Raw genomic sequence first — 23511 nt, 5'->3', positions numbered from 1 at the left:
TCTGTGGGCTTTGCTGTACAAACCTGAGCCAGGAGAGGGGCAACAGGTGTGATATTTTATTGATAAGCGATAAAGAAGCAGAAAAACACAAATCACAAGGTAAAGAATCATATCAAAATATATATCACAGGTTTGTGAGTTGTATTAATGAAGTGGATAAGGACACGTCAACAACATAACTACAGAATGGTGTTAAAAAGCATAAAAGATGATTTCTCACGTTACACTTCAGCGGTTCAAAAGATGAAAAAAAATGGATCAAGTACTGCATGTAACTCTAACTATCAGTTAAATCACAGACTCAGCGGTAGTTAAATTAACAGGCACCCTTCGGGCTGACTTCTGTTCACCACGGTGACGCGAGTGGAGAGAGATGAGATGAGCGGACTACAACAGTACTGGTGCGACAGTTTTGTTTTCAAGGTTTCAATGTCCACGGCGCCCGCGGGTCTGATGGAAAACGTTGGAAACGCAACCGACCAAAACCTTCCTCAGACGACCCGGGCGAGTTCGTTTTCAGAGGTAGTCCAGAGGGCAAAAAAACAACAAAAGTAAAGTCAATACAGTTTGAGGAGAAATTATACCTGGCTATAAATGAGTTAAGCCCCTCCCCCCCCAGGCAGCAATTTGTCAACAATGCTGAAATACATACAGGTAGTAAAATACAATCTCACTGGTGAGTCAGTCGGTGTTTTAGCCAGAAAAGACGGGGCAGGGCAGTTAAATCAGGTATGATGGCAAAAATGTCAATGTTAATAAGTATCAAAAATAATTTGAGCATGCATAAAAACACATTTTTTCATTTGATTTTAGCTTTTTTTTTTCTCTTCTTCGTAATTTATAGAAAAATATAGACATATATTAGCATGACATACATGTTTAGTGAGTTGTGACTCACTAAGCGCTCAAAAGTGGGAGTTAAAGAGTCTTTTAATTGGACTAGCGCTCCTGAAGAGGAAACCTGTATCTTCAACCCTGGTTAAATAAAAGTAGGTTCATCGCTGTGACAGAGCCGAACAAAAGGCCCTTTTCTGAGTGAGGGGACACGCAGGGAGATCAGTAACCTGCTGTTTTGTCAACTAGCTGCTATTTCAGTTCACAGTGTTGCTCTGAGTAGAGAATAAAGGGTCTGTTGATACAGATGTGCTGGCATCTCACCATTTCAGTTTCAGTTTGGGCATCTTAAGGGCTCCTTTCATGGCTTTAGGGAGAAGAGACTGCAGCCCCACATGCAGATTTGGTGCATTCCTGTATTGTTTTTAAGTCCCAAATCAATCAAATCGGGTTAAGGAACAAACCTGAGCACTTCACACGCTGCCATTGAGGTTTCATTGTTCAACGTGTTGAATAAAACTTTAAATTAGGGCAGAAAAATATTAATCAGTACGGTTTGTTCCATAGATGACTAAATTTGAGGTCGCTAGGTAACCACCTAAAGAGATGTGGTTGCCTTGCAAACAATTTCTCGCGTCGCTGCCTGGCGACGCGTCAAAACATCTCTTTTGCTTCTCTTATAGCATCATGAAGATGAGGCTGAGGCTTTCAGTTACGTCACTGCGGTACAACTTCTAACGCAGGAGGGAGGTGAGCGTACAGCGGCCGCTCCAGATGTGTTCCCTCACCGTCCAGCTGCTGCTTTATGTCAGGAAGCGGGTTCGCTCGCAGCATTTTAGCGTCTCTACATCGCAAGGGGGCAGGTAAGAGCACACGGGGATCCGGTCTCCTCTTGAGGTGGATTACCGTCATGTATTTCAGCACTGCGCGGGTATTTGCTGCCCTTCTTTTCAGAGTCACATGATATACAAGGTGTCACACATACAAATTACAGTGTAAGAGTCAGGAAAATAAAGACACAATAGTAGTAAATGAGAAAGAGTAAGCGACCCCAAAAACAATCCCAAAACCAAAAAAAAAAAGGACAAGTATTTCATAAGGAACTACACCCTAAAAAGCAAGTATTTCATCAAGTTGTTGTAAACTATTGGCTGCACTTTATTTCCCAGGAGAACGAAAGGGTTCTCGCATCAGCTTTGAACAAACAGGCCTAAGATTTTTATTTGGAAAAGAAAAAAGAAAAGAAAAGAAATGATGCACTGATGCTTTTATCTGTACACTGATAGCAACAATCATCAGCTGGAGTGTACTTTAAGCCTCTGTGTGTTGGTGCGTGGGCCAGGAAACACCGGCCTGCGCCTGTCCGTGTTGGACATCTGCGCACGTGTGCACGCGTTTGAGTGATGCATGTGTTCGAGGGAGCGGAGAGCAACGTCGCTGGTGATCGTCTGCCTTGTGTGTTACTGAGGTAGAATGAGAGACACTGAGGGCAACTGAGGTTTAAATGAGGTCTTCTTGTCAAGGCATACTGGTAATGTCAAATACAGGTCAGAAATGCACAACAAACACAGCACAATTATTACTGAGTAGAATGACAACATGTTCCTGAATACGTCTGTACCTGAGGTTTGTAAAAGCACTGTGAGAGCAAAAATCCTGAGTGTGGAAAGATGACACGTCAATGCTGTAGCTGACTGAGGCGAACGAGTTTTGTCCAGAATGAGACGTCCATTCTAACCTGTTTGGGTGTATGTTGCAGCTGCTGGTTGGAAGGAAAAAAAATAAAAAGATATATAGTTCACTGAGGTTTTCACATAAGACATTTCACCCCTCCCAAAATGGACATTCCATTTTGGAGTAAAATCGTTCGCGTCTTTTTTTTTGTGTGTAAAAATGACTTCAGAGCACCAAGTTTGTTTGTCAACAACAAGTAAAAAAAATAAATGGCACTGCCTCGCTCCCGCTGCATTCGAGGATTCATGACACTTGATGTGGAAACAAGTTTTAATAAACTGTTTGGTTCCTTTTTTTTTGTTTTTTGAGCCCCCTCGCCCCTTTTTTCTTTTTAGCCCCTTCAAGTGTGCACGAGTTTTTAGAGCAGAGGTCCGGGAAAGAAGGAATGCCCCCCAAAAATTTTAAGAAATATTCTTTCCGCCTTTTTTCATCTGGAGTAACACAATCGTGATGTAACAAGTAATATGTAGTTAGCTTAGCATAAATACTAAAGGACATTAGCTTCACGCCGTCCAAGGACGAAATAACAACCAGCACTCGCCTTCAACCGGTAAAATAAACTTTGGTTCGTGTGTGTGTGTCTGTATATCGTACAACCGCGACTTTAGTCAGACTCGCTAGATTCAGTCTTTATGCTAAGCTAAGCCGAGCGAGCGGCTCACAGTTCAGCTTGACTTGAGAGTGGTATCGCCTCTCAGCAGATAATCAAATAAGCATGTTTCTGGAAATATTCCCTCAAAAAAAAAAGCCAGCGAAAATTCAAATTCTTCGATGTAATGGCAATGTTCTCTAAAACCTAACCCGCAGAACAATATTGGGGTCAATATGCTCCAATTTTTTTGATTGGAGCATGTGTGTGTGTGTGTGTGTGCGCGCGCTCCTGAATCCTCATGACAGAAAAAAGTCGGAGTGAATCTTTCTTTGACTGAGGCCAAACCTTGAGGTAGGTAGATGCATCCTAGCTAATCTCCTTCCTCCTGTGCCGGAACCTGAGATGTAGACGGACCCTCCTCGGCCTCTAAAGAGCCCTGGAAGAGCGGGAGAAGACAGGCGTCAGTCGGCTCCACGCTTGTCACCAGATTCGCGCGGGCCGGAACGTCTCGAAATGGGCACGGAAACAGAGCGCCATCGTGGGAAATCCAGAACTAGCTAGAGTTTTATTGAAAGATTGCGCGCGAGGAACTGAGGTCCAGGTGTCAGCCCTCGAAATGTGAGGAAGACGACGGTTATGCCAGGAAACCAAGAAGACAGGGGAAGAGAGCAGTTAGATCAGGTTTCCCCTCTCGATATTGACTCATTCTTCCCCTTCGTGTGCGTGCGAGTGAGGAGGGAGTCTGTCTCAACGGTTTCGGTTCTTGAAGATCTCTGACTTCGCAGTGCCGGCCCAGCAGGACGCCAGCGCGCTTTTGGTGACAACCGTTGCGCAATGTTGTCATTTGAAAGATCTGCGACGGGGCTGAAGAAGAAAAACAGTTTCTCAGAAACTCTGCCGAGGTGCTTAAAAAAGAGTGGATGCCACAGAGGATGTATGGAGGTGTATCGGTGGAATTTGGCGCTGCTCGTTTTCTAAGAACTCGCCGTAACCTCGTCGAGGCAGTTAACGCAACGGGAGGCAAACCTGCCAGCTGGCGGTTTTGCTATTTAAATCACAGTTTTAAAGGATTCCGCTTCGCTCTTGTGACAAAAAGAGGAAATCCGCACTAAAACGGTGGCGACAAACGCGGGGACGCGTCGCGGAGGGCCCGCGCCGCCTCAGCAACAGACCTTCACGTGGCGCAGAACCTGAGCGCTGACCCGAAAGAGGACGGTTAAACGGGCTCACGTTTGAATCATATATGTCAAAATGGCAAACGGCGATTACTCAGAAGGTAAAAAACTGCGACGCAGAGCGAGATTTCTGTTGAACCGATTGGAAGGTTTCGCTGTAACGCGGTCAGGACGTCGGGCTTCTGAGCGAGGGAACGCCAGCCAACTGGTTGGCGGGAAAAGTGCATTGGGATACGCGGCTCCGAGGTTTCACATGGGTTCGGTCTTTAAAGAACGCTGCTGAATACAGACCAGGGCTGAACGCTATCAAAGTTATTACGACCATTATTTAGTTCAGCTTCTCTAAGAACGATCCATCACTTACTCGACATCACTAAATGAAATCCTGGAATCGGAATTCCAAGTGTTTGCTGCTCTGAGTGGACACATTCCTCATTGTCTTTCTGGATTTGTCCAGAGTGTCCTCGTGTCTCCACAGTGTAGCGGCAACACGGGTTAAATAGAGGCCGATCAGCTCCATCGCTTCACACTCTCAATTTTCACTTGTTGTGAGAAGGAGCACGTCCCAAGTTTGCTCAACGTTCCCAAACGGTGGAACCGAGGAACACAATCCAATTCTAGATACTTCTGAGGACTCTGAGCTCGACACAGCAGCACTGACGGAGGGACCGCTGGTCCAAACATCTGACAGTGCTCCTCAATGTTCCTCACCTGCTGTTCTTCAGTCTTTTCTTGAACTATTTTCTGGGGCTGTAAAAACAAAGGGAATAAAACAAATAAAAAGGAATCATAATTGTGAGACTGTACAGTCCTCGGACGCGCCCCGTACCCATTTGCGTGGTCGCCCCCGTGGTCGCCTCTCCCCAACAGGTTCTACTTTCTGCAAAAGACCAGAGAGTTTGATTATTATGTCCCGTCACGGTTTTCCACAAAGGCTACTTGGTCATTTGAGAAGTATTTTCTTTAAAGTTGAGCAAATTCAAAGGAGTCGTGTGAAGAATTCCAGTAACAATAAATGAATCCTCCTGATTACCCAGAATTCCTTAAGTAGCATCACCTTAATTGAGCAAAGAGGTAAAACAGGTCGGTTTGAAGTGCAGTATTTTTATTTACTTTTAAAAAAAACACTCCCTATTAAGTTGTGAGTGGAAGTAGTTCAAATTCCAACAGTTTGGCTGGGTGTATTCCAGATGCCGGCCTTTGTGCTTCCCAGTGTGTCACACGCTCAGATAACAGTCAGGTTTGGACTCTGGACAGAACATAAAGTGTCTCCACTGCTGGAACGTTCGGAACCCGAGCGGCGGGTCGGTCTCTGACCCGCTGACACAGAGCCCTCTCTGAAGACTGCGTCCGTTCCCTCCGACCCGCCTCCCTCTGAAAACCGCCACCTCTTGTTTTTGTGCTGGAAATGTGGACGGATTGTTTTCCCCTCACACGTCTGCGTCTCAGATTGCCTCCGTTCACTTATCGCTTCACACGCCAGCGTCTAACTTTTACTTCCTGATGCAGAGCCGAGGTGTAACCACTGATTGTGCTGCTCTCAGATCAGGCCAAATTTGTCGATGAAAACGATAAATTCCCTCCGAGTCGTGTCTTCCTTGCTAGCCTCAAACGGATGTATTGTAAAATCACGTTGGTTTAGCTGGTCCATGTCAGAAAAAAGCACTAAAGTTTCAGACGCAACTTCCCATAATCTCCAGTTTTGCATCACTGGCTGCTGGTTTCTCGCTTCTCTTTAAGTAACAATCGACTAAAAAAACATTTTTTCCCATTCACAGGTTCATTTTACTGTAAATGTCCCTTAAACTCATATTTAACACTAGTGTGAGTGAATGAGCGAATGGATGATTGACTGTTGGTGCTACACACACCTTCAGACACACCTGATGGGCTCTGTGTGGATTTATGAATATTATATATGTGTTTAGATTTTTAAAAAAACATTTTCAAACTTATTGTAGAAGACAAGAAAGTAAAGTAGAAAACCTCCACATGATGTGTATAAATTGCAATGAAACCATTGAAGACAGGAAAGAAGGTAGCTGATAGTGCTGTGTGTCATCCCTGGGCTTCAGATGATATCTCTATTTAATTGAACCTGTTTCAGATTAAATATATATAAATATATTATGTCCCATAAAGACTGAGATGCAGTGCAAATATTGCCTGTTTGTGGGGAAACAAAGGGAACGTTAAACTCAGGATTCACTAAAAAGTAACATTTGCTTCGTATTAATCAGCCTGTTTACCATGACAACATGACTGTAACAGGATTTCTGGAGTCATCAGATCATGTAAACAACATAATCTGATATGCATTATCAGATAAGAGCGGTTAGGATTACCGGACTGGATGCAGAGTCTCCTCTAAACTCAGATATCTTTGTACATGCATGCCCGTTAATCAGATTAATTCAACTGCACAAGTGTAAAAACAAATTACCGTATTCCTGAAGTGCATGTGAATGCGTGAAATCTGATTACTTCAGTTATCTGATTGCTAGAGAACACATCTCAGGTCATCTCAGGTCCTAGTTCAAAGTTCATTCAATACTCAGTGTTACAGTGATGGGGCTCAACCTTCGGTGCAGTTCTGGGGCCTTTGTTCTTGCTGCCTTTCGGTCGTCCTCTAGGCCGCTTTGGAGTCGGTGGTCCGACCGGCTCCTGTGGAGAGAGAGAGGACACGTGGAAGCCGCTCTGTGTTCCAGGAGGAACCCCCTCACACAAAGCTGTCCTCCTCCGAGCGGCTGGTTCCCACCTGCTGCTGCTTCCGCGGCCGTCCCCTGCCTCTGCGCTGAGGTTCAGGAGGAGACTGGGCGGCGCTTGTTTGGGGAGATGGCTCTTTGGTCCCACTGTTACTCATGCCTGTGTCTGTCCACCTGCGTCGAAGAGCGTGGGCATCAAAGCCTGGAAGAGGGGCTTGAGGGCTGGAAAAGGGCAGATACAAAATAAGATGAGGGAACACCTTCGAGGAAATGTGTAAAAGGAGCTTTATTGCTTGGCTATAGCGAGGAAGAGGAACTGATGGAATAGCTCATGCACAAGGCTCTTTGGCACGAGGCGGATCGGAACCCAGATCGACATCTGGCAAACGCAGGGGAAACATGAGAGAGGCATCCCGCGACTAAAAGTAGCACAGATATTCACAAGTCAGTGTGCCACCCAAATCTGAATCTGCAGGGCCGGACATTGGCTTTCGATCTGGCACCGGGCAGGTATTCCGCAAAGAGCTGGGAGGCACGTCGTCTGTTACGACCGGCTGTCCTCTCCAACACGTAAGCAGCTCGGGCAGCACGCAGGCTTTCAGGCTGCGTCTTCTTCAAGTCATGGAAATCGCTCGATAAAACCCCTTTGCAGTCTCTGGCTAAAAGAAAGCTGGATTCATTGTCCGCAGACACTCCTGCACCTCTGCCCGGAGAAGCTAGCACCAACCATGAAGGCCGGCTTGACAGGTGCGCTGCAGAATGGCCCCCACCACCTGATGCACCAACAGCTACAGCTAATAAGACCCAATCAGGACGAATTCTGCACTCGATGTCAGGCTCTTTCTTTGATTTGCACTGCTGAAGGTTTTGTAGCTTGGATGTAATAAATTCTGTCTATTGTAGTATATTCTCTGCATCATTCAGAGTCAGTCTGTACGCAACACACCGTTGGGTTTGCTCATTTCATTCAATTCTTCATCGCCATTGAATGAAATTATCTACGTCTAACACGCCTGGTTATATTTCACCAGGAAAACGATGCAAAGAAATTTTGATACGTTTTGACAATTTTATTGCTGAAATGTTTTAGACATTTAAATGAAAAGCAGATGCAGCGTGGAAACTGTAAAACAGGGACTGTGCAGGAATTTCAAAATAAAGGCACAGGGGGACGAAAGCAACTGAAGGACTTTTGATCAGACACAACAAATATATCGCTAATGAACATATTAGCCACAAGTTCTAGATAGATAGATAGATAGATATCTCAGTTTTATTTTGTATGTATAAACAGTTGCCTGCAAAGTTGTAATATATTTTATATTTTGAAATAATAGGGAGAGTGCAATTTATTCTTTACGTATGCACATGGGCCCATAATTTTTTACTGTAAAAACAGATTGTATACATTTATATTTATGTGTATTCACAAGATATTTAATATATTAATTTATATCTTTTTATAGCATAAAAAGCAGATTTACTCTAGTGAACGAATTAAGTCAATAACTGGTATCTTTATCCATAACAATAACTAAATAACAGACATAAGGCGAACCGAAAAATTAAATCAGTGCATAATTATACTTATTTATTTTATTTAAATCACACTCAGGACACATTCTGACTTTTTTTGTTTTTCAGTTGGTTTTAATCGATTTCCTTCCCCTGATATTCCAAAGCATAAACAATACACCTGATTTTGCGCTGTGATATTTCATCTCCGCGGTGACAGTTAAACCCAACCGGGTCGACTCGAACCCGGTTCCGGCGGGTCCCCGGGCCATCCCGCCCTGGGAGGAATGTGCCAAACGCTAATTGCCAACACAGCCTATCAACAACGGCCGCACCGAAGCAGGAAGTCGGAGTAATGCGAGAGATCGACGTCCTCGCAGAACCGATTTAAAAGCCAAACGGAGACGCAGGACGTCGCTTTAAAACGCGTTCGGAAGCAGCGGGACGTGCGTGGCCAGGTCGTCCCGCAGCAGCGGCGGACCCTCCGCTGCAGCTCGGCCGTCTTTGGCACTCAATTCCGGGACTGAATGTACTTTTTACATATGGGCGGCAATTGGAGACTGTAAAAAAAAAAAAAAAAAAAAGAAAGAAAGAAAGAAAGAAAGAAAGAAAAGACAGAAAACACACACATTCTCGTGCAGCCTTTAAAAAAGGCTGTAGGTTGCCGCAAACCTTCCGGACTTTTAATCGCCTGATTGGCACATGCAGGGGGAAAAACATCCAAGAGCAAAACAACAGCCGAGGCCAGCGGTGTTAAAACGCCTGGAAATTGCTCTCTCACCACACAACATCCCACCGCTTCCATCCGTTGCGCAATCGGCGTTAAAAAACTATGATTTTTTTTTTTCTTTGCGGTGATAGCAGGTCCGCGGGGGTAAATGAGCCGAGGGTCTGCGGGGGCTGCAGAAACTTTAGCACGAAGGACAAAGGCCAGAAACACAGGTGCAAAAGCTCTCCTTTCAGCCCAGGCTTTACGTACAGGGGCTAGCCTATACATACATGCATTCGGGCCACAGGCTCCATGTTCGGATCCTGTAATGCGGGCGGCGAGCGCGGCGGCGGCTGCGGAGCGGCGGCTTCCACTTACCTCTGAGCTGAGCTGCACTTTTACCTGGAACTTCACAGTCTTCCCCACTTAGTGCTCCTGCACAACTTTGAAAATGTTAGTGTATCGACCGTCTCATTGGCTGGTATGAAAGGGTAAACTCTCTCTCGCTCGCTCTCTCCCTCCCTCCCTTTCCCTCCCTCCCCTCCTCCTTCTCCTCCTCTAATCGGAAATGTGTGTGATCCCCCCCAGACGTCCAGTCACGAATACCCCAGTTGCAGTATAATTGGGGGTTGTAGCTTGAGCAGTATGCATTGCATACTTTGTCTATTAAAGCATGTTTCAAGAAACAGCGAGGGGGAGGAGGGACGGAAGAGCGGGCCCCGCCCCCGACAGACTCGTCGGGACCACCCACTTGAGGGGGAGCTGGAAGGCTGGGGTGGGGTGGGGGGGTGGGGGTAGTCGGGCATCAGACAGGAGCGAGGTTCCGGGGTTCCCAAACGGTGTTCTGGGTGCTGGAGGGGGGGTCCGAGCAGAGGTTTCACTCTCCCTGCTGCTTGATCCCCACCTACACAGAGAGAAATCATACTGTGTGATGTGTCAGAGGGGGTTTCTGGCAGGGGAAAAAAAAAAAGTGCAGGGCAGCGGTGTGACGTGCACTTGCTGGAGGGGAAATCAAGGCTGATTCTGGTTCAGTGGCAGATAAACAGCAGGGACGCGAGGCCGGTGCCCTCAGAAGGGAGCAGCTCCATCCAGGTGGACCGTTGACGGCCCCAAACAGCCAGGCGGCCTCTCGTTTTGGATTTTAGCTGTCTGGTTTCTCACACTCGCCTCAGCTTTAACCACAAGGTAACCGCTCCAGACGGTCGATACAGATGGAAGCGTCTGAGCCGCGGGCAACAGCCTTCCAGGCCAGACGGATGCTGGGACACAGCAGTTTTGTTACAGTAGATTCAACCTTTCAGTCAGATTTGATAGAGCGACATTTACCGGCAGTCGTCTCTGAATGGGATTAGTCATCTATTACAACTATTACTCCATGAAAGTGAAAAGACTCATCTTTAAAGACCATGCATTTCGCTTTAAAACCAAAGGGGAGGGGAGTTCCACAGCTCAGTCCGGTACATATCTCACTCGTCCGGGCAGCATTATCTTCTGATTAGGCAGCACAGGCAGGGAAATATTTGCATGAAAACTTCCAAGAGACACAAACAGAGACAGAACAGGGAATAAGACAGGGAGAGGGGGGGGAGGGTCCGCACAAGAGGGAAAGTATGCATGCACGCATGTACGACTGCATTCAGGGAACGTATGTATGGGAGAGAAAGAGCGACTTTAGAGGCCCTCTGCAGGCTGGTGCGTCTGAACTTGGGTTTTGGACTCTGATCTTGAGGTTTATTTAAGCTGAATTCCGTGGGCTCATCAGGACCGGGTTACAAAAATCCTCCTATAGAACTAGAAAGAATGTGCAGCGCATACAGTTCTGCATAAGGCACAAAGGCATGTCTTTGGAGGTGGGGGCAGGCATCAAAAGACAGGCAGAGGAGGGATTTCTTTAGAGGCTGGGGGCAACGAAGGTATTCCAGAGCTCCATTCACTGGCAGGGAGAGGAGGGGAGGTGTAAAGTTTTGTGGGATGGGGGCGCATTTCCAGGGGATGTTAGGAAGTGGTGCACTGTAACGCCCCCCCCCCCCCTTGAGGAGCTATTGTTTGCATTAATTTCCCAATATTTGTCAATTCTATTTAAGCACTTTGCATTTAATTAGAAGGATATTGAGCTTTCTCTGCAGCTTCTTTGATATTTAGACAAAAGATTTCACTTTCTTGTTGTTTTGGTCAGATTTATGTGATTATGTACAACAACAGATGTGCTCAAAAGCTTCTTCTTTCAATTGACTGAATAATAAATGCCAGCAAAGCGGATACAAGCACACGTACTGAAATGTATTGTTGTTTTTTTATAAACACAAGGAAAAATGCTCTTCTTATGCTGGTTTAACTGCATAATAACATAAAAGATCAGCGTGTTATTACTGTATTTAAAAGAAGCATGTAAAAGTTGAACATGAAGAGTCTCTGGGGCGCCTCTACGCCATCTCCATGACCTTTTTGATCCAGTCCACATAGGCGGACACCCGGATGAAGATGTTGGGCTGCCCCGGGTGTCCGCAGCGCCTCATGGGTATGATCACGCCCTCCAGTACCCAGCAGTCCCTGTTCTGACACGCCAGAGGGCCGCCGTAGTCTCTCTGCAGCCGCACAGGAACAACAATCTGGAGTCATTATTTGTCTCTGTTATGACTGACTGTCACTGGCGAGGCTGGAAACATCTTGCAGTCACGTATTGTCCAGCCCCCCCCCCCCCCCCCCATTATGCACATGGTAAATGTCTTTGATTTATGGCAACTTATAAATAGCCGTATGTTCTTTACGTAACGGGATTATTTAAACTCTTAATTCTCGGCGTTTGCGGAGGAATGTGCAACGGGAGAATAATTGGAAGTAGATCGGCTTTACTGAAACCGCAGTTTCGTTACGTACAAAATGGGGGTTAAATCACGGGGCGCCGCGCTGATGTTACGGCTGCTACGCTGGGCTGTACCGTATATTTAGCATATAGACATCAAGTGCCATAACAACATTCTCAACAAGAATGAAAGCGCGTTCAGTTCCCCAAACATCTACTATTCTTTAGCGGCGCTGCACATGGCTGCAACTGACAGACAGGAGAGTAACTGCTGTATGGTTGCCATGGTGACTGCCCCGTTTTCCACTCTCTCTGCTCTGGTTCCTGATCACCGTGAGCAATGATTGATAAAATAAAGTCCTCTCACCTCACAGGCGCCCACCCCGCCCTGGAAGGAGCTCGTGCACATCTCGTTTGAGCGGACGCGGCCTCTGAAGTACTTGTTGCACTCCTTGTTACCAAGAACCGGTACGTGGGCCACGTTGAGGACGGTCTCGTCTCCGGTCCCTAAAAAAAAAAAAAAAGGAAGTGGAATCAGTGTAAAATAAGGGGCGAAGCGGAGACAGCAGAGCAGGGAGACAAAAATACAAAGTTCCGGAGATGTCCTCGGTTATTAAATATCATAAAGGAAGGAGATTTTCCACTGAGTTATGGTGTCTTCAAGGTTCAGACTTGCCTCTTGTCTCACCCCATCCTGCGATCTCACAGGTCGTCCCCTCTGGTACAATGTAACGCTCAGGGGGGAGGCAGATCTGGGAGACACGCTCATTAAACTCTGCAGGGCTGGAGAAGAGAGTCAAGGTCATGTTAGTATGTCTTTCTGTGTGTGTGTGTGTGTGAAGGGGGGGTGGGGGAGAGAGAGTTGGAGGGAGTACACACTATTCCAGTTGCAGCATGACCAGCTGAGATTCTGAGGGTCCGCAGACGATCTTGGTGAGGGGGATGGTTTGCACACCCGGTTCGCCTTCTTTTGGGTCACGGAACAGCGTTCCCATCATGGCTGAGTAACCCGGCAGGTCCACGTAGCTGTGAACATGTAGCGCTTCAGTCAAGGGAGACTCTGCTTGTATAAATAATTTGTCATTACCAATTTTGTAATAGCTGAACTGTCTAGTCTGCTTTTGAGAGGTAATACTGATAAAACATCAAATAAAGATGACTGATGACGTGTGTTTGGCATCACGATTAAAAGGTATTTGGTAATAAATCACATATTAAATTACCATCCATCTATCTGCCGGTTTTCTTTTTTATACAAATCGCATGTTGACAATTTCCAGTGAATTACATCAAATAATAAACGTAGAAGCATAAGTTTGAATCACAAAACAAAGATCAAAGCACAGTATTGTGTTTAGCTCTTAGCATGACTAACAAAACTAGCAAGAGCTGAGAAGTGGCAGCCTCTGGTGCTTCGAGGGGATTCGTTCTACCAACAATCAGCCACAATAATTTAAGCGTCAGTTTAAATGTACTTGTCATGCAGGTGAGCTGCACCTTATAAAGTGTTAAAGCTCACCAGGAGGAGAAACACTGCTTGGTGCTGATCACCCATCTGGAGTTCACCATGGATCCTCCACAGAAATGGTTTCCCTTCCTGCGCAGGAAGGGTCAGAGGTCACGCACCCGCTCGTGTCCGGCTCACACACCACCAGATGCCAAACACACCTGTCCCTGAGGCTCACTGTCCACGGCGAGTTCCCAGGAATCCCATTAACGATGCGCAACCTGGTGGGTTGGAGACGGTCCTCTCTTTTCCCACATTCAGTGAACTCCACCTTCTCTGCATACACACGCACGCACGCACATACAGTAGCGGTGTTTTATTGCGGGGCGACGCACAAAAGGTCATCAGCGACTGCCATTTCGTCTGATTGTATTAGTTCAGAAACTAACCTACTGGTTCATTCATGGGCACCTTCTCTCCAGCTGTGGTGAAACAGAGATGAATCGATTAGCTGGCTGTCAGCCTCAGTCAGGGGTGTGACCACACACTGTATTAAACAGCAGCGACCCGCTTAAAACGGACAAAAAGGGCCCGGTTACATACCGCATTGTTTGATGGCGCAGTAGTCAAACTCGGTTTTGGGGTCAGTGGTGTAGCACCAGGGCCCGTGCTGGTCCCCATCTGGATTGCGACAGTAGTTCTCTGTCAGATTGGCCTCAGGATGCGTCCTTGGGTTTATCCTGGAAAATCCCACAGATCCTTTTCAGGAACTAAGCCTCTCATAAATGTTACAAACACAGGCGGTGGGCACAGATGCCCTTTGCTTTCTGGTGCTTTCTGCACTCTAACTCCAAAGACAAAGCCTCGGTTTCGGGCAGCGTGTCTCTGGATCTTTAGCTCATTTACTTCCAGCTGTGAGAAATGTAATTTTTCACGCATTGCAACACGGGACAATGAAGTGTGTGCGGACAGTCCATTTTTTAAGTCACGCAGTCTTATCTGCTTAGCCTCAGAGGTGTCCCCAGAACTGCAAAATAGCAACATCAAGTGTCACCGTACTTTGTCCGGTGAGGAGTGTTAACGTTCCAATTCTGACAGGTGATCCCCTTCCGGGTTTTCCGCACCGTGCCGCGATAGTTCTTTCCATTTTCCTGGTAGCAATCTGGGGAAAACAGACATTATCATCGTGACAGTGATCCTGATGGCTGCTGGCACGCTGTGAAGGCTGTAATGAAGCTGTAATAATTGGATTCAACGCTGAAACTCTTGCACGGCTACCAGAGAGGTCAGGGAGGTCGCAGGCGGAGGGTTTTCTCTCCCCAGTTTGAGGAACTGAGTAATGTGGTTTTGCCTCAGTATGCAGTTAAACCACATATTTATGGTAAATGTAGACATACTGTATATCCATGTTAAGACTTAAAGACTGGAAACGGAATTAAAACATTTCTTTAAAGCCTTAAAGGGCGCTCCATACCCTCCTCAGGGCATTACCTCATAGTCCTGGTGTCATTTATAATCTCGCTACTTTTATGTCTTTGCTCAAACATCTTTTACCTTCAGCCTCGATGTCGTCCGCGCAGCGTTTGATCTGTAAGCAGAGAGCGGTCCTCATCTCAGGTACGGAGGTGAAGCACCAGGGAGCTTCTGAGCCGTCTGGGTTACGGCAGTAGTTCTCCTCCAAACCCCTGCACCAAAAACAGGTCCATCAATGTAATATTCTGTGGTTTTAAGGCAATTAAAGGTTTCAAAGCAACAATGAGAAAACTGTCACCTGTATTCCCTCTTTTTCCATTGTGCATACTTTTTGTTTCTCCCCTTTTTTAGGTTGAAACCAAAATATACTGTAACCAAAGTCAGTAATGCCCAGGGCATTATGGGTAAGAACGGGCTGCAAACTGCTGATTGTCTGTTTCATTTAGTGTGAACTCAGTCATTTACAGCCATTAGTACATGAGTTGGAACTCAGAAAAAAACATTCAATTGAGCTGATGCTGACATGTTTTCTTCGATCCAGCAGATCCTTCTGCACTTAAAAAAAACTGTCTATACTTCAACAAATGGAATGCACGGTGTGCGTCCTGCTGCCGTGTCTTTTTTTCCTCCGTGCGTCAATGACTCCTGACCTATTTCCATGGCGACAGAGCTGACAGACATCACCGACGCTGATCAGACAAACCAATCGGGCTCCGGCATGTTTGGACACCTATAAATAGTCTGGTCCCCAACCATTCAGGTATTTCTACACATGAGTGGCTCATCCCTGTTGCGGCCGCTTCAAATGTCCTCCTGGACAAATGTCTCGTGTCCTGTGCAAGCAGCTCCACAAACAAACCAATGTCCCAACTGAACTGTCGTTAACATTGACAACGTGGTTCTGTGTAACTAGCACGCCCGCCGGGGTCTGGGTACCAACTGACCCCCGTCACACCTCCGATCCCCCTCAAAAGCAGATGAGCGAGACGCCCCTAATGGCTCTTGGCACGATGACTGATGATGGCACGGCCCCCGAGTTTAATATTCCCCTCGCGTCTGCGTGACACAGTTGCCTCTCTGTGCAGCGGACGCGGCGCCGCCGACCATCGATCACCGACCCTCCGCCCGTCAGGGACCAGATCAGGTTAATGTCTGCGCGCGAAGTACTCACTTGCACTCGTACGTGTTTGGGTAGAAGGGATGCTCGTGAGGGTACTGGGCGTCCCAGCGCTGACAGGGGATGCCCGACGGCGTCTCGTTTACTTTCCCACGGTAATCCTCCCCGCGCCCTCGGAAACAGTGGGTGGTGAAGCTGGAGCGCTGGCGTTTCTCCACCTGCGCCTCCGCTGAGGGGAGATCAGAGGAGGTTAGTTAATACGGTTAATATTAATGTGAGCGGGACCCCTGGCCACCGGAGGGGAGAGAGGAACTCGTGCTTTATGTTGCGTTAAATTGCAGCAGAAAGGGCGCCCTCGTTCTGTTTTTACCCCCTCGCTGAATCAGGCGGCCATCTTCTGTAATTGGGCGCGTGCAGAGTCTTTCCAGAATTATTTCGGATGAGACGTTTGTGTGCTAGAATCAGCAGGTTGACGGTTTTTGCTCGACCGCTCTGCTTTGGAGCGTCTTTATTGGATGGCGCCACCAGATGGCGGTCTATTATAGCGGATCCGCCTCCAGCCACGCTGGAAGTGCCACCGTTACCAGGCTCATCTTGCGCAACCAAATGTTGAAATCCTGGGGAAACCACAGCGGTCCTGTTTGGTTTTACTTATTTACTTTGCTTTGAGTCCGACGCCTGCGCTCGAGTTGGGTATGATTGCTACTCATGACACACTATAAAAAGAACATCCAAGAAGTTTGATGCATATCTGGGATGTTTATATGCTAAGAAACTGAAAATAACTGAACTAACCCGTGTAAAAGTGCAGATTTACTCGCTTCAGACCTTGTTGTTCTTAAATCACACAAAAACAGTGAAGTGTTTTTAAGAATCCCACTGTTGGGAAATACTTCGCACAAGCACTGAAAAGGTGATCTGATAAAACTCAATGACAGAGACTTAATGAGACCTTTAGAACAACATCAAAACAGGCTTACTGCACTTCCTGATCTCACAGTTCTCCCTCTCCACCTGAGGATCTGTGGTGTAGCACCAGGGTACCGGGGAGGCGTCGGGGTTCCGGCAGTAGTTGTCATCTAGGCTCTTATCGGGATATCTGCCGACAGGTTCCGGTGGGAATTCGGGTTAATTTGTCAGGACTTCATCAGGGAGATGTTGGTGAAGCATGAAAAGGCTCATACTTCTCAGGCTGGTAGATATGCTGGTGGGGGTGCTGCTGGTCCCATCTCTGACACTCTCTGTTGCTCACGGTGTGGTCCACCTGGCCCCGGTATTCCTCGCCGTTACACGTGATGCACACCTCTGTAAACACAACACCGATGCTGTCAGGCTGGACCAGGAGTCGACGCTTAGATCACAAAAAGTGGCGTCTTAGACAGGAACAACATCCTAGTTTAAACCAGTTGGATTGGAATTTGGAATTGGGGCTCTTTCCTGCTTCAGGCAACCCCACCGGATACACATTTCTGAAGAAATGACGTTAAGCGCAGCCTGTTTACCAAAGTGACAATCTTAGCTAATCGGCAGGATATTGAGAAAGTTGAAAAATGGCGAAATTGCAAATTTTTTGTGCCTAAGAAGCAAATCGGAATGAGGAATAATGCAATCGGAGAAGCAGTGACCTCAGAACCTGCGCGCAAACAACAACCGGAAATGACAGCTGTGCACTTTGCCCCCACTGCCCTTTAATTGAGACCGACTAATGTTACGAGGTAGGTACTTTGGGACGTACCATCTTTGCACTGGGGGATGTTGCAGCTTTCGTAGCGTCGCTCTGGGTCGGTGGTGTAACACCAGGGGCCGATACGATCCCCATCTGGGTTCCTGCAGTAGTTCAACTCCAGACCGTTGGTGCTTGAGGGAGTCCACCTGAGGGAAAGCTGGATTACGCCGATTCCCAGGAGGTAACGCCGAGTCAGACGATTTCGGCTCTGCCGAACATCTCACCTGTGATCATGGGGAAACTTGGACCACCACTGCTGGCAGGTGAGCCCGCTCCTCGTGGTGGAAACTTTCCCCCGGTAGTCTTCCCCTTTACCCACGATGCACTTTCTGACATAGACTGCACATTAAAAAGAACCCAAGTCACCTCCTGGCCCGGAGTGTTGCACCTGTCTTTGTGAAATCACGCCACTCTCACCTTTCTTCTCATAGAGGTCGCAGTTGACGTTCCTCTTCACCTCTGCGTTGCTCCGGTTCCCCACCCAGGGCAGATGTTTACAGGTGACGATCGGACGCGTCTCATAGTTGAACGCTCTGGTGGGGAAGTGAAACCTTTGTCAAGGCTTGATCTGAGAACACGAAACCCGGGTTTCCTTTCACGCAGAGCACCTTTGTTCTGGGTTGCAAATACAGATTGATGAGCTGATGGAAGTAAATCTATAACATTCAGGTTTTTCTCTCTTCCCCTCTGACTTCAGTTTTTTAAAGCTTTTACTTTAAAAAGAGTTTAGAGCCGTCAGCCATCAGTGCAGAGAGGAGATCTGTGGTTTTGATGTGGTTCCATTTGGACCGTTAGCCGTTGTTGTACCTCCCCCTTTCATTATCCAACATGAACAGCCCGTGTTGGGGGTGTTTGGGTCCTTGATAAGGGAGGCCAGAGGAGCGCTTCCGCCATTATCAAAGGCAGTAGACGGGGAGTCTGACAGGCAGGACCACCAGATTCAGACCCTCCTTGTTGTTGTTGCATCGGCCGTCAGCCTCCTCAACAGCCGACGGGAGCCTGGAACACCGACCACACCATCTGTTTACACCGTTTTCACCGGTGGTATTGTTTTAATTAAATGATTGTACATGATTGCACAGTTGTGCAGCTGTAACTCACTGACAGATATTCCCACACGTTGATGTATATTTGACTTGACTGGATTCATTTACTCAATCACAGTTTGTATTTTAAGTTACCTCATTTTCTTGCAATGACCCCCGTTGAATAGTTACATCTTCTACATATTTTAATTGTCTTGGTATTCGGGGTGAAAAGCAAAGTAAGAATTTCATTGTACCTGTTTTCTGACTGTGCCCAGGACAATAAAATGACAATTTTCCTCACAAAAGATTGGTTTTGTTTTTCCAGACCAAACAATCCTTACAGACCAGCAAAATGTTATATTTTCCTGGAAAACCACAACTTTGATCACAATATTCATTTTGTAGCTATTTACCTACTTCTTGCCCCTGGATATTTACTTCCTTTCATCACGATTCCTCTCCTGCCACCATGATCTCCCTCAGCTTCCCTCTGTGTAACAGCTTCTCACGGGAGTGTTGCAGCAAACCACTGCTGCACGCACGTTACCTCCCGCTCACACTCCGACTGTGAGACATCACAGCAACACGGCACCCGTCTCTAATCTTCATTCTCAAAACGACGGATCATCACGCCATAATTGCAGCCCTGTCATCAAGCCGCGTCATAATTAAAAGAAGAAAAGCAGCACTGGAGTCCTGCGGTGCTTTTGTGAATGTTTCAAAGATCGTCTCCATCGCCTCTTTGAACGCAGAACCCTGATGCCCTCCCAGTAACCGGAGGAACATCGATTTCAAGCGTGCGTAACCAGCGCGAGTGTTTGGACGTGACTGTTGTGCCATTGTCCATCTGTTCTCTTCTCGCCATTATGTGGGTGTAAGTGTCCCAGACCACCTCGACACACGTGGAAACAACGAAGATTCACCCAGAAATTCCCTAAAAGAGCTCATTCGCATCAGATTTCACTCAAAGGTGTCACTTTTGCTTAATCACCCTGGACGCAGGAGCGGTTCCAAGGAGAATCAAGCATCACACCCCAGCGGTTTGACCTCTTCCTGTGAGGTCGGCCACGATTTTGACGTCTTAGCGAGGAAAGAATTTTCAGCGGAGGTGAACTTTAAAGCGACGGCTGTAGCTGTAACTGTAGCAACGCCACACGTGCAGCCTTTTGCTGTTTTCCTAGAAATAGCTGGCAGTGAAAGGTGCCAAAGCCTGGATACCTGCACTCCAGAGACTTGGAGCAGCGCTGGGCACAGTCCTCCAGGGTCAAGCTGTACAGCAGTGACACTCGGGCCGTGTTCCACGAGGTGGGAACCAGCTCCCTGCCCTCAGAGCGCTGGAAGTCGTTGAGTGGACTGTGATAGCCTGTTTATTTACAGCAAAACAACAAAAATATACATTGTAAGTTGAGTCCAGGTTTGGTACCAGCTTGGCACAAACCTACTGCACACATATAACCTTTGGCCAAGGTCTCCAGAACATGCCGCTCTTACTCTTGTACGATCCTCACAGATATTTACACAGCACCAACAAAAATAACTGGCAGCATTAAAAATAGCTGATTGGCTGAGTTCTTTTAAAGCCCAGCAATTAAAAACCAAACAAACCAACCCAAAACACAACAGTCAAATAAATTTCAAGATAAATTCAACAGTGGCTTCTAGAAGAATGCAGTTCTTTAGATAAAGTTCTTACCAGAGCTCGGTTTGAGTGTCAGGAGAAGAAAGGGCAGCAGCAGTTTCATTGTTTACGTGCTGCGGACGCCAAAGACCCGTTTGCAAGGCTGGTTGAGATTCGGACTGAGATTTCTCCTTCCTCTGACGAAATTTGTGGGTTTAAACATTCGACCACTGGTCGAGCTGACAGCGAGGAAGGAAAAAACACACACACACAAAAAAAAACCTACGCACACCAGGACGTTCGGTAGGTAGTTACATAGTGCAGACAAAAAGGGGAATATGTAAAACGTGACCATCCAATCACGAAACAGAGCGTCCTTACTCAAACAGAGGCCCTTGTCCCCAAAACACCAATCAATACATGCATTAATCATTAATCACGATGGGCTTGATCACACGTGTGTGTACTTTTTAAAAATAAAATATTTAACAATAAACTGAAGAGAGCCTCTTCGAAGAAGTAATAAACATTTGGAGACGCGGATGTTAAATAGACTCAGCTGGCTACGTACAATCGAAACGACTGCAGTTCTCCCGGTGGCCGCTGGGTGTCGCTAGAGGGAACCACGCTCTCTTATTACTACCCTTTTTTCCGGAAAAGCGTTCAGCTGGTTGCTGAGCGCAAAGTAAACTGTCCGTTCTGCTTTGTTTTGCAAAAAAAAGAACGATCGGGGAGGTGTCAGGTAAGAAGAGTCCACGTAGTTTGTGACAGAGTGCACATTTCACGAAGGCAAAGTCGAAGTTTGGAGAACTAACCGTGATAATTACAATATTAGAAAGATCTGCAGCGACGTGGACTTTGGACAGATCTGTCAACTTTGCACACACCTTCATCCTTTGGTGTGTCTCTGAACCAAACAGTGTTGTAAAAAGAGTGAAAAACCTTTGCAAAACTGTTGCATTATATTACTTGAGATGGCGTTATCAAACATACAAGTGCGTGGATTTTTATAAGCTGTTCGTAAATGTAACACATTGCTGCAGGTCTTTAGCAATTAGCTATGTACAAAATTGACCAAAATTGTGTGTCAATGTTACCTCTGTAATTTTGTAATTAAAGATTTAAAGATCTTTAGATTTGCAAAGACAATTCAGAATACTGAAGCTTAAAGATGTGGACAACAATGTACACATTGCTTTACTATTTACCCGCAGTTAAAGTTAAAGTCGAGCGTTTCCTTTGCTGTTTTCAGAATGTCTGCTGTGAGGATGTCAGAGGGGACCGTGCAGCTGGACAGCTGCAACGCGCCGCTCTTCTACAGACTGAGTGAACCTGCCACAGGGGCCGTGAAGGCCTCGGTTTTGCTCCTTCACGGCATTCGTTTCTCCTCCGAGAACTGGCTCAGCATCGGCACCCTGGACACTCTGGCCAAAGCGGGATGCCGGGCCGTCGCCATCGACCTGCCGGGTGAGGCCCTTAGAAATTTTAATTACTTGATTACTCTATAATTCTGGTCAGCTTCTGTCACATTTTTACACCCAGGAGCCGAAAGGTAACCTGTAGTTTTCATGTTATTGGGATCTGTCCTCACCTGCATCCTCTCACACGTTCCGCTGTGGATTAAACGTCCGCAGGACTGGGTCAGTCGAGATCCGCTGAGGCGCCGGCAGCCGTCGGCGAACTGGCCCCTGCGGGTTTCCTGAAGGAGGTGTGCGAGCGCCTGGGCCTGCTCCCTGTGGTGGTGATCAGCCCGTCCCTCAGTGGGATGTACTCCCTCCCGTTCCTCCACCAGCACCAGAACCTGGTCCGAGCCTACGTCCCCGTGGCTCCCATCTGCACCGACAAATTCACGGCGGAGCAGTACCAGAGCATAAAGGTACTGCTTCTGCACAACCCAATACATTTTCAGACCCGAAAAGTATTCCAGGAAACCACAGGAGGATCTTCCTGAGGTCATGGCTTTTTTTCTTTACAAAATAAAAAGTCAAACTATAACATCGACTCAGGCATGTTGGGGTGGAGGAGCTGGGTTGGTGCTGGGGAAATAAATATAAATATATAAATAGTTGATGCAAAAAATGTGAGCAAGTGCTTCATTGGACATTTGGCCAAAGTATCAAAGGGAAAAAAGCAGCAATTCTCTATTAAAATGGTTCCGCTAGTTAAAAATAGGCCAATTAGTTTAATCAACATGTGCGTGAAATTGACTGAAAAACACGACCTGAGGAGTATTTTTGTGCTGAATTATTCACGTTTGCTTTAAAAAGAAGCACAGAAGGGGGCCGTTGGTGCGCCAGATTGCTCAGAAAAGGGTGCCACCGCCTCCTTTGCAGCCTCGACGTCACAATTTCAGTGTTTTCCACCTCGATCTCATTCTAATCCTCTCATTACCCCTCTAACGGCGGCGGAAGCTGCAACTGGTCCCACAGAGGCTTGAGCTGAAGTATTTGACATCTCCAGTCCAAGCCAGTACATTTTCTTTGTCCTGTGTCCCCTCCAGGTCCCCTCCCTGATCGTTTACGGGGACCAGGACGCTCAGCTGGGAGAGGTGTCTCTCAGGAACCTCAGCAACCTGTCCAATCACAGAGTGGTGGTGATGAGGGGCGCGGGACACCCGTGTTACCTGGACGACCCGGACACCTGGCACAGAGCTCTCACGGACTTCCTGCACACGCTGTGAAAGTGGCACCACGACACCACGGATTTGAAATCAAGACGTGCGATCATGACGCCAGATTCACACTTACTTCATTCTAATGACTTACGTCTGTGTGATTAACAGTATTTACTTGTATGTAGAGAATTTGTCATTTATGAAGCCTTTTTGTAAAGATATTTCACATTGATTAAGTGTAAACATGTAAAAGTTGTAATCAGAGGATTTAATAACACATTTCTAATCATTGTTTCCATCCCACTGAATATTCACCCAACTACAGTAAATATATTACACGTAACACGTTACAGTTGTGTTAAACATTCACCACAGCAGATGCTGTTGAAATGTATACAACATTTAAGGGTCCGTTGGATTA

General features: G+C 46.8%; 3 protein-coding genes across 5 annotated transcripts; 1 reads left to right on the top strand and 2 right to left on the bottom strand.

Moving 5' to 3' along the window:
- Nucleotides 1-3407: 3407 nt before the first annotated feature.
- On the bottom strand, nt 3408-9800 carry si:ch211-161c3.6 (high mobility group AT-hook 2b). The gene is made up of 6 exons (XM_057031380.1): nt 9643-9800; nt 7094-7262; nt 6916-6999; nt 5165-5215; nt 5047-5085; nt 3408-3596 (listed from the first exon to the last, which is right to left on the bottom strand). The coding sequence occupies exons 2-6, from the start codon at nt 7196-7198 to the stop codon at nt 3531-3533; spliced, it is 345 nt and encodes a 114-aa protein (XP_056887360.1). The 5' UTR covers nt 7199-7262; nt 9643-9800; the 3' UTR covers nt 3408-3530.
- Nucleotides 9801-11523: 1723 nt separating this feature from the next.
- Nucleotides 11524-20814, bottom strand: mst1 (macrophage stimulating 1). 3 transcript variants are annotated; one of them, XM_057031376.1, is made up of 18 exons: nt 20552-20814; nt 20077-20221; nt 18248-18363; nt 18055-18169; nt 17840-17976; nt 17289-17409; nt 17085-17203; nt 16159-16333; nt 15069-15199; nt 14574-14676; nt 14118-14254; nt 13964-13996; nt 13736-13850; nt 13587-13664; nt 12947-13093; nt 12744-12850; nt 12435-12574; nt 11524-11873 (listed from the first exon to the last, which is right to left on the bottom strand). In XM_057031376.1, exons 1-18 carry the CDS (start codon nt 20598-20600, stop codon nt 11688-11690), a joined length of 2154 nt encoding a protein of 717 aa, XP_056887356.1. In that variant the 5' UTR covers nt 20601-20814; the 3' UTR covers nt 11524-11687. The 3 variants fall into 3 exon arrangements, with proteins under 3 accessions (XP_056887356.1, XP_056887357.1, XP_056887358.1); XM_057031377.1 differs by having other exon boundaries at nt 11524-11849; nt 20552-20801; XM_057031378.1 differs by lacking the exons at nt 20077-20221; nt 20552-20814 and adding an exon at nt 19272-19426.
- A 246-nt stretch (nt 20815-21060) lies between these two features.
- Nucleotides 21061-23382, top strand: abhd14b (abhydrolase domain containing 14B). The gene is made up of 4 exons (XM_057031379.1): nt 21061-21218; nt 21729-21943; nt 22111-22352; nt 22977-23382. Exons 2-4 carry the CDS (start codon nt 21730-21732, stop codon nt 23154-23156), a joined length of 636 nt encoding a protein of 211 aa, XP_056887359.1. The 5' UTR covers nt 21061-21218; nt 21729; the 3' UTR covers nt 23157-23382.
- The last annotated feature ends 129 nt before the right edge of the window (nt 23383-23511 follow it).

This window comes from Takifugu flavidus, chromosome 4, assembly GCF_003711565.1.
Source record: "Takifugu flavidus isolate HTHZ2018 chromosome 4, ASM371156v2, whole genome shotgun sequence".
Taxonomy (NCBI): domain Eukaryota; kingdom Metazoa; phylum Chordata; class Actinopteri; order Tetraodontiformes; family Tetraodontidae; genus Takifugu; species Takifugu flavidus.
Note: the sequence above shows the minus strand (reverse complement) of the source record. Positions and strands in the feature narration are given on the sequence as shown.